The sequence below is a fragment of the Oncorhynchus nerka genome, linkage group LG9b (assembly GCF_034236695.1).
Source record: "Oncorhynchus nerka isolate Pitt River linkage group LG9b, Oner_Uvic_2.0, whole genome shotgun sequence".
NCBI lineage: Eukaryota > Metazoa > Chordata > Actinopteri > Salmoniformes > Salmonidae > Oncorhynchus > Oncorhynchus nerka.
In genome coordinates, this window is record NC_088424.1 from 31,677,100 (window position 1) to 31,694,047 (window position 16,948).

At 47.1% G+C, this 16,948-nt stretch overlaps 1 protein-coding gene across 1 annotated transcript in view; it reads right to left on the minus strand.

Annotated features, from left to right (window-relative positions):
• LOC115114609 (dynamin-3-like) overlaps positions 1-16,948 on the minus strand; it is a 66,421-nt gene that overhangs the window by 20,231 nt on the left and 29,242 nt on the right. Inside the window, exons 7-10 of the mRNA XM_029643010.2 lie at positions 3,811-3,971; positions 3,510-3,652; positions 3,276-3,411; positions 3,100-3,167 (exon numbers count right to left, since the gene is read on the minus strand). Of these exons, the coding sequence (XP_029498870.1) occupies positions 3,100-3,167; positions 3,276-3,411; positions 3,510-3,652; positions 3,811-3,971 (508 nt within the window). The remainder of the gene's footprint in view (positions 1-3,099; positions 3,168-3,275; positions 3,412-3,509; positions 3,653-3,810; positions 3,972-16,948) is intronic.

Sequence of the window (16,948 nt, forward strand, 5' to 3'; positions counted from 1 at the left end):
GAGAGAGAGAGGGAGAGAGAGAAAAGAGAGAGAAAATAAAACAGTCAATAAAGCAAATGTGTGTGGGAAGAAAAAGAGGATAGGAGCTAAGCCAAGCTAAGGATCCTGGGACAAAACACCTCCCTCTGCAACTGGATCCTGGACTCCCTGACGGACCGCCCCCAGGTGGTGAGAGTAGGTAGCAACACATCTGCCACGCTGATCCTGAACACTGGAGCCCCCCAGGGGTGCGTGCTCAGTCCCCTCCTGTACTCCCTATTCACCCATGACTGCATGGCCAGGCACGACTCCAACACCATCATTAAGTTTGCTGATGAAACAACAGTGGTATGCCTTATCACCGACAACGACGAGACAGCCTATAGGGAGGAGGTCAGAGACCTGGCCGGGTGGTGCCAGAATAACAACCTATCCCTCAAAGTAACCAAGACTATGGAGATGATTGTGGACTACATGAAAAGGAGGACTGAGCATGCCCCCATTCTCATCGACGGGGCTGTAGTGGAGCAGGTTGAGAGCTTCAAGTTCCTTGGTGTCCACATCACCAACAAACTGGAATGGTCCAAACACACCAAGACAGTCGTGAAGAGGGCTTGACAAAGCCTATTCCTCCTCAGGAAACTAAAAAGACTTGGCATGGGTCCTGAGAGCCTCAAAAGGTTCAACAGCTGCAACATCGAGAGCATCCTGACTGGTTGCATCACTGTCTGGTATGGCAATTGCTCGGCCTCCGACTGCACCATAGAGGGTAGTGCGTACGGCCCAGTACATCACTGGGGCCAAGCTGCCTGCCATCCAGGACCTCTACACCAGGCGGTGTCAGAGGAAGGCCCTAAAAATGGTCAAAGACCCCAGCCACCCCAGTCATAGACGGTTCTCTCTACTACCGCATGGCAAGAGGTACCGGTGTGCCAAGTCTAGGACAAAAAGGCTTCTCTAAAGCCAAGCCGTAAGACTCCTGAACAGTTGATGAAATGGCTACCCGGACTATATGCATTGTGTCCCGCCACCCCCCCCCCCCCCCCAGCCCCTCTTTTACGCTGCTGCTACTCTCTATTTACCTTCTATGCATAGTCACTTTAACTACACAGTGGGGCAAAAAAGTATTTAGTCAGCCACCAATTGTGCAAGTTCTCCCACTTAAAAAGATGAGAGAGGCCTGTCATTTTCATCACATGTACACTTCAACTATGACAGACAAAATGAGAAAAGAAAATCCAGAAAATCACATTGTAGGATTTTTTATGAATTTATTTGCAAATTATGGTGGAGAATAAGTATTTGGTCACCTACAAACAAGCAAGATTTCTGGCTCTCACAGACCTGTAACTTCTTCTTTAAGCGGCTCCTCTGTCCTCCACTCGTTACCTGTATTAATAGCACCTGTTTGAACTTGTTATCAGTATAAAAGACACCTGTCCACAACCTCAAACAGTCACACTCCAAACTCCACTATGGCCAAGACCAAAGAGCTGTCAAAGGACACCAGAAACAAAATTGTAGACCTGCACCAGGCTGGGAAGACTGAATCTGCAATAGGTAATCAGCTTAGTTTGAAGAAATCAACTGTGGGAGCAATTATTAGGAAATGGAAGACATACAAGACCACTGATAATCTCCCTCGATCTGGGGCTCCACGCAAGATCTCACCCCGTGGGGTCAAAATGATCACAAGAACGGTGAGCAGAAATCCCAGAACCACACGGGGGGACCTAGTGAATGACCTGCAGAGAGCTGGGAAGTAACAAAGCCTACCATCAGTAACACACTACGCCGCCAGGGACTCAAATCCTGCAGTGCCAGACGTGTCCCCCTGCTTAAGCCAGTACACGTCCAGGCCCGGCTGAAGTTAGCTAGAGAGCATTTGGATGATCCAGAAGAAGATTGGGAGAATGTCATATGGTCAGATGAAACCAAAATATAACTTTTTGGTAAAAACTCAACTTGTCGTGTTTGGAGTTGCATCCAAAGAACACCATACCTACTGTGAAGCATGGGGGTGGAAACATCATGCTTTGGTGCTGTTTTTCTGCAAAGGGACCAGGACGACTGATCCGTGTAAAGGAAAGAATGAATGGCGCCATGTATCGTGAGATTATGAGTGAAAACCTCCTTCCATCAGCAAGGGCATTGAAGATGAAACGTGGCTGGGTCTTTCAGCATGACAATGATCCCAAACACACCGCCCGGGCAACGAAGGAGTAGCTTCGTAAGAAGCATTTCAAGGTCCTGGAGGAGCCTAGCCAGTCTCCAGATCTCAACCCCATAGAAAATCTTTGGAGGGAGTTGAAAGTCCGTGTTGCCCAGCAACAGGCCCAAAACATCACTGCTCTAGAGGAGATCTGCATGGAGGAATGGGCCAAAAAAGACTTACAGAAAACGTTTGACCTCTGTCATTGCCAACAAAGGGTATATAACAAAGTATTGAGAAACTTTTGTTATTGACAAAATACTTATTTTCCACCAGAATTTGCAAATAAATTCATAAAAAATCCTACGATTTCTTTTCTCATTTTGTCTGTCATAGTTGAAGTGTACCTATGATGAAAATTACAGGCCTCTCTCATCTTTTTAAGTGGGAGAACTTGCACAATTGGTGGCTGACTAAATACTTTTTTGCCCCACTGTATATTCATGTACATATTACCTCAATTGGCCCAACCAACCAGTGCTCCCACACATTGGCTAACGGGGCTATCTGAATTGTGTCCCACCCACCACCTGCCAACCCCTCTTTTACGCTACTGCTACTCTCTGTTCATCATATATGCATAGTCACCTTAACCATATCTACATGTACATACTACCTCAATCAGCCTGACTAACCGGTGCCTGTATGTAGCCTCGCTATTTTTATAGCCTCGCTACTTTTATAGTCTCGCTACTGTTATTTTTTACAGTTTTTTTACTGTTGTTTTTATTTCTTTACTTACCTATTGTTCACCTAATACCTTTTTCACACTATTGTTTAGAGCCTGTAAGTAAGCATTTCACTGTAAGGTCTACACCCGTTGTATTCGGCGCACGTGACAAATAAACTTTGATTTGATTTGAGAGTGAGAGGTGGAGGTGGTATGAGAGTGGTAAATAAACACCCACCTGATACCGTGAATGTTCTTGATGGCGTAGCTGATCTCCCGCCGCATCTCCTTGTCATCACATTCCATCTGACAGAGAGAGAAAGAGAGAGAAAGAGAGATTGAGAATGAGATTGAGAGACTGTTTTTCAGCCTAGCACCCCAGGAAACAAGATATGCATCCGCCAGCTATCTAACCTTAACCAGTTCGAAAGGGAATCTCTCGTGGAAGATACGGTTGATCTTGGCTCCACCAGAGAGCTCTACAGTATCCACCTGGTCCCCAGAGCCCTCGATGCGCTTCTCAAAGTCCACAGAGAACTGCTGCACCATCCTACACACACAATTTAAATTGGAATTACAGTTGATTTACTGAATATACTGAATCAAAACGCAATTGACCCAAACCCTGATTGTGAGTAGGGAACTCACTGCAGCAGTTGCTTGGTCTTACGTCCCGGGTCATCAGGGCGGTATCCCCGGTACTCCTCGGCCTCCTTATCCAGAGACAGAAGCTGGGTTTGCAGCTTGCTACGGAACGCCGGCAGCGTGTCGCGGATGTGGTTGGTCAATTGCTATGGCAACACAACACAAAAAGTACCCTAAATATAATGTCGCTAAGCAAGCCTATTATGCTGGGCTTTAGGATGATTAGCAAGAATGTAATAACCTGTAGGAGAGACTCAGTTACGGTTCATAACCTGGTCAGTCTGCAGTCTTTTGGTTAGCCTACCTGGTTGAGGACTTTCTGTAGGCACGGGGTGCCCATCTTTTCGGCCATGTGTCTGTAGGCCGGGTGAGTGAGGAAGAACTTCCTCTCAGCAGCCATAGCCATCTTGATGTCCTTCTTTCCATCAATGTCCTTCTGACTGCGGTTCACTACTCCAATATAACCTGGCAACAAACACAGATGGGCAGTGTGAAACCACTCCAATATAACCTGGCAACACACACAGATGGGCAGTGTGAAACCACTCTAATATAACCTGGCAACACACACAGATGGGCAGTGTGAAACCACTCTAATATAACCTGGCAACACACACAGATGAGCAGTGTGAAACCACTCCAATATAACCTGGCAACACACACAGATGGGCAGTGTGAAACCACTCTAATATAACCTGGCAACACACACAGATGGGCAGTGTGAAACCACTCCAATATAACCTGGCAACACACCCAAATGGGCAGTGTGAAACCACTCCAATATAACCTGGCAACACACACAGATGGGCAGTGTGAAACCACTCCAATATAACCTGGCAACACACACAGATGGGCAGTGTGAAACCACTCTAATATAACCTGGCAACACACACAGATGGGCAGTTTGAAACCACTCCAAAATAACCTGGCAACACACACAGATGGACAGTGTGAAACCACTCTAATATAACCTGGCAACACACACAGATGCGCAGTGTGAAACCACTCCAATATAACCTGGCAACACACACAGATGGGCAGTGTGAAACCACTCCAATATAACCTGGCAACACACACAGATGGGCAGTGTGAAACCACTCCAATATAACCTGGCAACACACAGATGGGCAGTGTGAAACCACTCCAATATAACCTGGCAACACACACAGGTGGGCAGTGTGAAACCACTCCAATGTAACCTGGCAACACACACAGATGGGCAGTTTGAAACCACTCCAATATAACCTGGCAACACACACAGATGGGCAGTGTGAAACCACTCCATTATAACCTGGCAACACACACAGATGGGCAGTGTGAAACCACTCTAATATAACCTGGCAACACACACAGGTGGGCAGTGTGAAACCACTCCAATATAACCTGGCAACACACACAGATGGGCAGTGTGAAACCACTCCAATATAACCTGGCAACACACACAGGTGGGCAGTGTGAAACCACTCCAATATAACCTGGCAACACACACAGATGGGCAGTGTGAAACCACTCCAATATAACCTGGCAACACACACAGATGGGCAGTGTGAAACCACTCCAATATAACCTGGCAACACACACAGATGGGCAGTGTGAAACCACTCCAATATAACCTGGCAACACACACAGATGAGCAGTGTGAAACCACTCCAATATAACCTGGCAACACACCCAGATGGGCAGTGTGAAACCACTCTAATATAACCTGGCAACACACACAGGTGGGCAGTGTGAAACCACTCTAATCCAACCTGGCAACACACACAGATGGGCAGTGTGAAACCACTCCAATATAACCTGGCAACACACACAGATCGGCGGTGTGAAACCACTCCAATATAACCTGGCAACACACACAGATGGGCAGTGTAAAACCACTCCAATATAACCTGGCAACACGCACAGATGGGCAGTGTGAAACCACTCCAATATAACCTGGCAACACACACAGATGGGCAGTTTGAAACCACTCCAATATAACCTGGCAACACACACAGATGGGCAGTGTGAAACCACTCCAATATAACCTGGCAACACACACAGATGGGCAGTGTGAAACCACTCTAATATAACCTGGCAACACACACAGATGGGCAGTGTGAAACCACTCTAAGATAAACTGGCAACACACACAGATGGGCAGTGTGAAACCACTCTAAGATAAACTGGCAACACACACAGATGAGCAGTGTGAAACCACTCCAATATAACCTGGCAACACACACAGATGGGCAGTGTGAAACCACTCCAATATAACCTGGCAACACACACAGATGGGCAGTGTGAAACCACTCTAATATAACCTGGCAACACACAGATGAGCAGTGTGAAACCACTCCAATATAACCTGGCAACACACACAGATGGGCAGTGTGAAACCACTCCAATATAACCTGGCAACACACACAGATGGGCAGTGTGAAACCACTCCAATATAACCTGGCAACACACACAGATGGGCAGTGTGAAACCACTCCAATATAACCTGGCAACACACACAGATGGGCAGTGTGAAACCACTCTAATCCATCCTGGCAACACACACAGATGGGCAGTGTGAAACCACTCCAATATAACCTGGCAACACACACAGATGGGCAGTGTGAAACCACTCCAATATAACCTGGCAACACACACAGATGGGCAGTGTGAAACCACTCTAATATAACCTGGCAACACACACAGATGGGCAGTTTGAAACCACTCCAAAATAACCTGGCAACACACACAGATGGACAGTGTGAAACCACTCTAATATAACCTGGCAACACACACAGATGCGCAGTGTGAAACCACTCCAATATAACCTGGCAACACACACAGATGGGCAGTGTGAAACCACTCCAATATAACCTGGCAACACACACAGATGGGCAGTGTGAAACCACTCCAATATAACCTGGCAACACACAGATGGGCAGTGTGAAACCACTCCAATATAACCTGGCAACACACACAGGTGGGCAGTGTGAAACCACTCCAATGTAACCTGGCAACACACACAGATGGGCAGTTTGAAACCACTCCAATATAACCTGGCAACACACACAGATGGGCAGTGTGAAACCACTCCAATATAACCTGGCAACACACACAGATGGGCAGTGTGAAACCACTCTAATATAACCTGGCAACACACACAGGTGGGCAGTGTGAAACCACTCCAATATAACCTGGCAACACACACAGATGGGCAGTGTGAAACCACTCCAATATAACCTGGCAACACACACAGGTGGGCAGTGTGAAACCACTCCAATATAACCTGGCAACACACACAGATGGGCAGTGTGAAACCACTCCAATATAACCTGGCAACACACACAGATGGGCAGTGTGAAACCACTCCAATATAACCTGGCAACACACACAGATGGGCAGTGTGAAACCACTCCAATATAACCTGGCAACACACACAGATGAGCAGTGTGAAACCACTCCAATATAACCTGGCAACACACCCAGATGGGCAGTGTGAAACCACTCTAATATAACCTGGCAACACACACAGGTGGGCAGTGTGAAACCACTCTAATCCAACCTGGCAACACACACAGATGGGCAGTGTGAAACCACTCCAATATAACCTGGCAACACACACAGATCGGCGGTGTGAAACCACTCCAATATAACCTGGCAACACACACAGATGGGCAGTGTAAAACCACTCCAATATAACCTGGCAACACGCACAGATGGGCAGTGTGAAACCACTCCAATATAACCTGGCAACACACACAGATGGGCAGTTTGAAACCACTCCAATATAACCTGGCAACACACACAGATGGGCAGTGTGAAACCACTCCAATATAACCTGGCAACACACACAGATGGGCAGTGTGAAACCACTCTAATATAACCTGGCAACACACACAGATGGGCAGTGTGAAACCACTCTAAGATAAACTGGCAACACACACAGATGGGCAGTGTGAAACCACTCTAAGATAAACTGGCAACACACACAGATGAGCAGTGTGAAACCACTCCAATATAACCTGGCAACACACACAGATGGGCAGTGTGAAACCACTCCAATATAACCTGGCAACACACACAGATGGGCAGTGTGAAACCACTCTAATATAACCTGGCAACACACACAGATGAGCAGTGTGAAACCACTCCAATATAACCTGGCAACACACACAGATGGGCAGTGTGAAACCACTCCAATATAACCTGGCAACACACACAGATGGGCAGTGTGAAACCACTCCAATATAACCTGGCAACACACACAGATGGGCAGTGTGAAACCACTCCAATATAACCTGGCAACACACACAGATGGGCAGTGTGAAACCACTCTAATCCATCCTGGCAACACACACAGATGGGCAGTGTGAAACCACTCCAATATAACCTGGCAACACACACAGATGAGCAGTGTGAAACCACTCCAATATAACCTGGCAACACACACAGATGAGCAGTGTGAAACCACTCCAATATAACCTGGCAACACACCCAGATGGGCAGTGTGAAACCACTCCAATATAACCTGGCAACACACCCAGATGAGCAGTGTGAAACCACTCCAATATAACCTGGCAACACACACAGATGGGCAGTGTGAAACCACTCCAATATAACCTGGCAACACACACAGATGAGCAGTGTGAAACCACTCCAATATAACCTGGCAACACACACAGATGGGCAGTTTGAAACCACTCCAAAATAACCTGGCAACACACACAGATGGACAGTGTGAAACCACTCTAATATAACCTGGCAACACACACAGATGCGCAGTGTGAAACCACTCCAATATAACCTGGCAACACACACAGATGGGCAGTGTGAAACCACTCCAATATAACCTGGCAACACACACAGATGGGCAGTGTGAAACCACTCCAATATAACCTGGCAACACACACAGATGGGCAGTGTGAAACCACTCTAATATAACCTGGCAACACACACAGGTGGGCAGTGTGAAACCACTCCAATATAACCTGGCAACACACACAGATGGGCAGTGTGAAACCACTCCAATATAACCTGGCAACACACACAGGTGGGCAGTGTGAAACCACTCCAATATAACCTGGCAACACACACAGATGGGCAGTGTGAAACCACTCCAATATAACCTGGCAACACACACAGATGGGCAGTGTGAAACCACTCCAATATAACCTGGCAACACACACAGATGAGCAGTGTGAAACCACTCCAATATAACCTGGCAACACACCCAGATGGGCAGTTTGAAACCACTCCAAAATAACCTGGCAACACACACAGATGGACAGTGTGAAACCACTCTAATATAACCTGGCAACACACACAGATGGGCAGTGTGAAACCACTCTAAGATAAACTGGCAACACACACAGATGGGCAGTGTGAAACCACTCCAATATAACCTGGCAACACACACAGATGAGCAGTGTGAAACCACTCCAATATAACCTGGCAACACACCCAGATGGGCAGTTTGAAACCACTCCAAAATAACCTGGCAACACACACAGATGGACAGTGTGAAACCACTCTAATATAACCTGGCAACACACACAGATGCGCAGTGTGAAACCACTCCAATATAACCTGGCAACACACACAGATGGGCAGTGTGAAACCACTCCAATATAACCTGGCAACACACACAGATGGGCAGTGTGAAACCACTCCAATATAACCTGGCAACACACACAGATGGGCAGTTTGAAACCACTCCAATATAACCTGGCAACACACACAGATGGGCAGTGTGAAACCACTCCAATATAACCTGGCAACACACACAGATGGGCAGTGTGAAACCACTCTAATATAACCTGGCAACACACACAGGTGGGCAGTGTGAAACCACTCCAATATAACCTGGCAACACACACAGATGGGCAGTGTGAAACCACTCCAATATAACCTGGCAACACACACAGGTGGGCAGTGTGAAACCACTCCAATATAACCTGGCAACACACACAGATGGGCAGTGTGAAACCACTCCAATATAACCTGGCAACACACACAGATGGGCAGTGTGAAACCACTCCAATATAACCTGGCAACACACACAGATGAGCAGTGTGAAACCACTCCAATATAACCTGGCAACACACCCAGATGGGCAGTTTGAAACCACTCCAAAATAACCTGGCAACACACACAGATGGACAGTGTGAAACCACTCTAATATAACCTGGCAACACACACAGATGCGCAGTGTGAAACCACTCCAATATAACCTGGCAACACACACAGATGGGCAGTGTGAAACCACTCCAATATAACCTGGCAACACACACAGATGGGCAGTGTGAAACCACTCCAATATAACCTGGCAACACACACAGATGGGCAGTTTGAAACCACTCCAATATAACCTGGCAACACACACAGATGGGCAGTGTGAAACCACTCCAATATAACCTGGCAACACACACAGATGGGCAGTGTGAAACCACTCTAATATAACCTGGCAACACACACAGGTGGGCAGTGTGAAACCACTCCAATATAACCTGGCAACACACACAGATGGGCAGTGTGAAACCACTCCAATATAACCTGGCAACACACACAGGTGGGCAGTGTGAAACCACTCCAATATAACCTGGCAACACACACAGATGGGCAGTGTGAAACCACTCCAATATAACCTGGCAACACACACAGATGGGCAGTGTGAAACCACTCCAATATAACCTGGCAACACACACAGATGGGCAGTGTGAAACCACTCCAATATAACCTGGCAACACACACAGATGGGCAGTGTGAAACCACTCCAATATAACCTGGCAACACACACAGATGAGCAGTGTGAAACCACTCCAATATAACCTGGCAACACACCCAGATGGGCAGTGTGAAACCACTCTAATATAACCTGGCAACACACACAGGTGGGCAGTGTGAAACCACTCTAATCCAACCTGGCAACACACACAGATGGGCAGTGTGAAACCACTCCAATATAACCTGGCAACACACACAGATCGGCGGTGTGAAACCACTCCAATATAACCTGGCAACACACACAGATGGGCAGTGTAAAACCACTCCAATATAACCTGACAACACGCACAGATGGGCAGTGTGAAACCACTGGCAACACACACAGATGGGCAGTTTGAAACCACTCCAATATAACCTGGCAACACACACAGATGGGCAGTGTGAAACCAAATATAACCTGGCAACACACAGATGGGCAGTGTGAAACCACTCTAATATAACCTGGCAACACACACAGATGGGCAGTGTGAAACCACTCTAAGATAAACTGGCAACACACAGATGGGCAGTGTGAAACCACTCTAAGATAAACTGGCAACACACACAGATGAGCAGTGTGAAACCACTCCAATATAACCTGGCAACACACACAGATGGGCAGTGTGAAACCACTCCAATATAACCTGGCAACACACACAGATGGGCAGTGTGAAACCACTCTAATATAACCTGGCAACACACACAGATGAGCAGTGTGAAACCACTCCAATATAACCTGGCAACACACACAGATGGGCAGTGTGAAACCACAATATAACCTGGCAACACAGATGGGCAGTGTGAAACCACTATAACCTGGCAACACACACAGATGGGCATAAACCACTCCAATATAACCTGGCAACACACACAGATGGGCAGTGTGAAACCACTCTAATCCATAACTCCAATATAACCTGGCAACACACACAGATGGGCAGTGTGAAACCACTCCAATATAACCTGGCAACACACACAGATGAGCAGTGTGAAACCACTCCAATATAACCTGGCAACACACCCAGATGGGCAGTGTGAAACCACTCCAATATAACCTGGCAACACACACAGATGGCAGTGTGAAACCACTCCAATATAACCTGGCAACACACACAGATGGGCAGTGTGAAACCACCCAATATAACCTGGCAACACACACAGATGGGCAGTGTGAAACCACTCCAATATAACCTGGCAACACACACAGATGGGCAGTGTGAAACCACTCCAATATAACCTGGCAACACACACAGATGCGCAGTGTGAAACCACTCCAATATAACCTGGCAACACACACAGATGGGCAGTGAAACAACACACACAGATGGGCAGTGTGAAACCACTCCAATATAACCTGGCAACACACCCAGATGGGCAGTGTGAAACCACTCTAATATAACCTGGCAACACACACAGGTGGGCAGTGTGAAACCACTCCAATATAACCTGGCAACACACACAGATGGGCAGTGTGAAACCACCTAAGATAAACTCAACAATATAAACCACTCTGGCAACACACACAGATGGGCAGTGTGAAACCACTCCAATATAACCTGGCAACACACACAGATGAGCAGTGTGAAACCACTCCAATATAACCTGGCAACAACCTGGCAACACACACAGATAACCTGGCAGAAACCACTCCAATATAACCTGGCAACACACACAGATCGGCGGTGTGAAACCACTCCAATATAACCTGGCAACACACACAGATGGGCAGTGTAAAACCACTCCAATATAACCTGACAACACGCACAGATGGGCAGTGTGAAACCACTCCAATATAACCTGGCAACACACACAGATGGGCAGTTTGAAACCACTCCAATATAACCTGGCAACACACACAGATGGGCAGTGTGAAACCACTCCAATATAACCTGGCAACACACACAGATGGGCAGTGTGAAACCACTCTAATATAACCTGGCAACACACACAGATGGGCAGTGTGAAACCACTCTAAGATAAACTGGCAACACACACAGATGGGCAGTGTGAAACCACTCTAAGATAAACTGGCAACACACAGATGAGCAGTGTGAAACCACTCCAATATAACCTGGCAACACACACAGATGGGCAGTGTGAAACCACTCCAATATAACCTGGCAACACACACAGATGGGCAGTGTGAAACCACTCTAATATAACCTGGCAACACACACAGATGAGCAGTGTGAAACCACTCCAATATAACCTGGCAACACACACAGATGGGCAGTGTGAAACCACTCCAATATAACCTGGCAACACACACAGATGGGCAGTGTGAAACCACTCCAATATAACCTGGCAACACACACAGATGGGCAGTGTGAAACCACTCCAATATAACCTGGCAACACACACAGATGGGCAGTGTGAAACCACTCTAATCCATCCTGGCAACACACACAGATGGGCAGTGTGAAACCACTCCAATATAACCTGGCAACACACACAGATGAGCAGTGTGAAACCACTCCAATATAACCTGGCAACACACACAGATGAGCAGTGTGAAACCACTCCAATATAACCTGGCAACACACCCAGATGGGCAGTGTGAAACCACTCCAATATAACCTGGCAACACACCCAGATGAGCAGTGTGAAACCACTCCAATATAACCTGGCAACACACACAGATGGGCAGTGTGAAACCACTCCAATATAACCTGGCAACACACACAGATGAGCAGTGTGAAACCACTCCAATATAACCTGGCAACACACCCAGATGGGCAGTTTGAAACCACTCCAAAATAACCTGGCAACACACACAGATGGACAGTGTGAAACCACTCTAATATAAGCTGGCAACACACACAGATGCGCAGTGTGAAACCACTCCAATATAACCTGGCAACACACACAGATGGGCAGTGTGAAACCACTCCAATATAACCTGGCAACACACACAGATGGGCAGTGTGAAACCACTCCAATATAACCTGGCAACACACCCAGATGGGCAGTGTGAAACCACTCTAATATAACCTGGCAACACACACAGGTGGGCAGTGTGAAACCACTCCAATATAACCTGGCAACACACACAGATGGGCAGTGTGAAACCACTCTAAGATAAACTGGCAACACACACAGATGAGCAGTGTGAAACCACTCTAATCCATCCTGGCAACACACACAGATGGGCAGTGTGAAACCACTCCAATATAACCTGGCAACACACACAGATGAGCAGTGTGAAACCACGCCAATATAACCTGGCAACACACACAGATGAGCAGTGTGAAACCACTCCAATATAACCTGGCAACACACACAGATGAGCAGTGTGAAACCACTCCAATATAACCTGGCAACACACCCAGATGGGCAGTGTGAAACCACTCCAATATAACCTGGCAACACACCCAGATGAGCAGTGTGAAACCACTCCAATATAACCTGGCAACACACACAGATGGGCAGTGTGACACCACTCCAATATAACCTGGCAACACACACAGATGAGCAGTGTGAAACCACTCCAATATAACCTGGCAACACACCCAGATGGGCAGTGTGAAACCACTCTAATATAACCTGGCAACACACACAGGTGGGCAGTGAAACCACTCCAATATAACCTGGCAACACACACAGATGGGCAGTGTGAAACCACTCCAATATAACCTGGCAACAGACACAGATGGGCAGTGTGAAACCACTCTAATCCATCCTGGCAACACACACAGATGGGCAGTGTGAAACCACTCTAATATAACCTGGCAACACACACAGATGGGCAGTGTGAAACCACTCCAATATAACCTGGCAACACACACAGATGAGCAGTGTGAAACCACTCCAATATAACCTGGCAACACACCCAGATGGGCAGTGTGAAACCACTCTAATATAACCTGGCAACACACACAGGTGGGCAGTGTGAAACCACTCCAATATAACCTGGCAACACACACAGATGGGCAGTGTGAAACCACTCCAATATAACCTGGCAACAGACACAGATGGGCAGTGTGAAACCACTCTAATCCATCCTGGCAACACACACAGATGGGCAGTGTGAAACCACTCTAATATAACCTGGCAACACACACAGATGGGCAGTGTGAAACCACTCTAATATAACCTGGCAACACACACAGATGAGCAGTGTGAAACCACTCCAATATAACCTGGCAACACACACAGATGGGCAGTGTGAAACCACTCCAATATAACCTGGCAACACACACAGATGGGCAGTGTGAAACCACTCCAATATAACCTGGCAACACACCCAAATGGGCAGTGTGAAACCACTCCAATATAACCTGGCAACACATCCAGATGGGCAGTGTGAAACCACTCCAATAAAACCTGGCAACACACACAGATGGGCAGTATGAAACCACTCTAATATAACCTGGCAACACACCCAGATGGGCAGTGTGAAACCACTCTAATATAACCTGGCAACACACACAGATGGGCAGTTTGAAACCACTCCAAAATAACCTGGCAACAACACTGGCAAAACCACAATATAACCTGGCAACACACACAGATGGGCAGTGTGAAACCACTCCAATATAACCTAACACACACAGATGGGCAAAACCACTCCAATATAACCTGGCAACACACACAGATGGGCAGTGTGAAACCATATAACCTGGCAACACACACAGATGAGCAGTGTGAAACCACTCCAATATAACCTGGCAACACACCCAGATGGGCAGTGTGAAACCACTCTAATATAACCTGGCAACACACACAGGTGGGCAGTGTGAAACCACTCCAATATAACCTGGCAACACACACAGATGGGCAGTGTGAAACCACTCCAATATAACCTGGCAACAGACACAGATGGGCAGTGTGAAACCACTCTAATCCATCCTGGCAACACACACAGATGGGCAGTGTGAAACCACTCTAATATAACCTGGCAACACACACAGATGGGCAGTGCAGGCAACACACACAGATGAGCAGTGAAACCACTCCAATATAACCTGGCAACACACACAGATGGGCAGTGTGAAACCACTCCAATATAACCTGGCAACACACACAGATGGGCAGTGTGAAACCACTAATATAACCTGGCAACACACACAGATGGGCAGTGTGAAACCACTCCAATATAACCTGGCAACACACACAGATGGGCAGTGTGAAACCACTCCAATATAACCTGGCAACACACACAGATGGGCAGTGTGAAACCACTCCAATATAACCTGGCAACACACACAGATGAGCAGTGTGAAACCACTCCAATATAACCTGGCAACACACCCAGATGGGCAGTGTGAAACCACTCCAATATAACCTGGCAACACACCCAGATGGGCAGTGTGAAACCACTCCAATATAACCTGGCAACACACACAGATGGGCAGTGTGAAACCACTCCAATATAACCTGGCAACACACACAGATGAGCAGTGTGAAACCACTCCAATATAACCTGGCAACACACACAGATGGGCAGTTTGAAACCACTCCAAAATAACCTGGCAACACACACAGATGGCAGTGTGAAACCACTCTAATATAACCTGGCAACACACACAGATGGGCCACTCCAATGGCAAACCACTCCACTCCAATATAACCTGGCAACACACACAGATGGGCAGTGTGAAACCACTCCAATATAACCTGGCAACACACCCAGATGGGCAGTGTGAAACCACTCCAATATAACCTGGCAACACACACAGATGGGCAGTGTGAAACCACTCCAATATAACCTGGCAACACACACAGATGGGCAGTGTGAAACCACTCTAAGATAATGGCAACACACAGATGAGCAGTGTGAAACCACTCTAATCCATCCTGGCAACACACACAGATGGGCAGTGTGAAACCACTCCAATATAACCTGGCAACACACACAGATGGGCAGTGTGAAACCACTCCAATATAACCTGGCAACACACACAGATGGCAGTGTGAAACCACTCCAATATAACCTGGCAACACACACAGATGGGCAGTGTGAAACCACTCCAATATAACCTGGCAAACCAGATGAGCTCCAAATATAACCTGGCAACACACACAGATGGGCAGTGTGAAACCACTCCAATATAACCTGGCAACACACACAGATGAGCAGTGTGAAACCACTCCAATATAACCTGGCAACACACCCAGATGGGCAGTGTGAAACCACTCTAATATAACCTGGCAACACACACAGGTGGGCAGTGTGAAACCACTCCAATATAACCTAACCTGGCAACACACACAGATGGGCAGTGTGAAACCACTCCAATATAACCTGGCAACAGACACAGATGGGCAGTGTGAAACCACTCTAATCCATCCTGGCAACACACACAGATGGGCAGTGTGAAACCACTCTAATATAACCTGGCAACACACACAGATGGGCAGTGTGAAACCACTCCAATATAACCTGGCAACACACACAGATGAGCAGTGTGAAACCACTCCAATATAACCTGGCAACACACCCAGATGGGCAGTGTGAAACCACTCTAATATAACCTGGCAACACACACAGGTGGGCAGTGTGAAACCACTCAATATAACCTGGCAACACACACAGATGGGCAGTGTGAAACCACTCCAATATAACCTGGCAACAGACACAGATGGGCAGTGTGAAACCACTCTAATCCATCCTGGCAACACACACAGATGGGCAGTGTGAAACCACTCTAATATAACCTGGCAACACACACAGATGGGCAGTGTGAAACCACTCTAATATA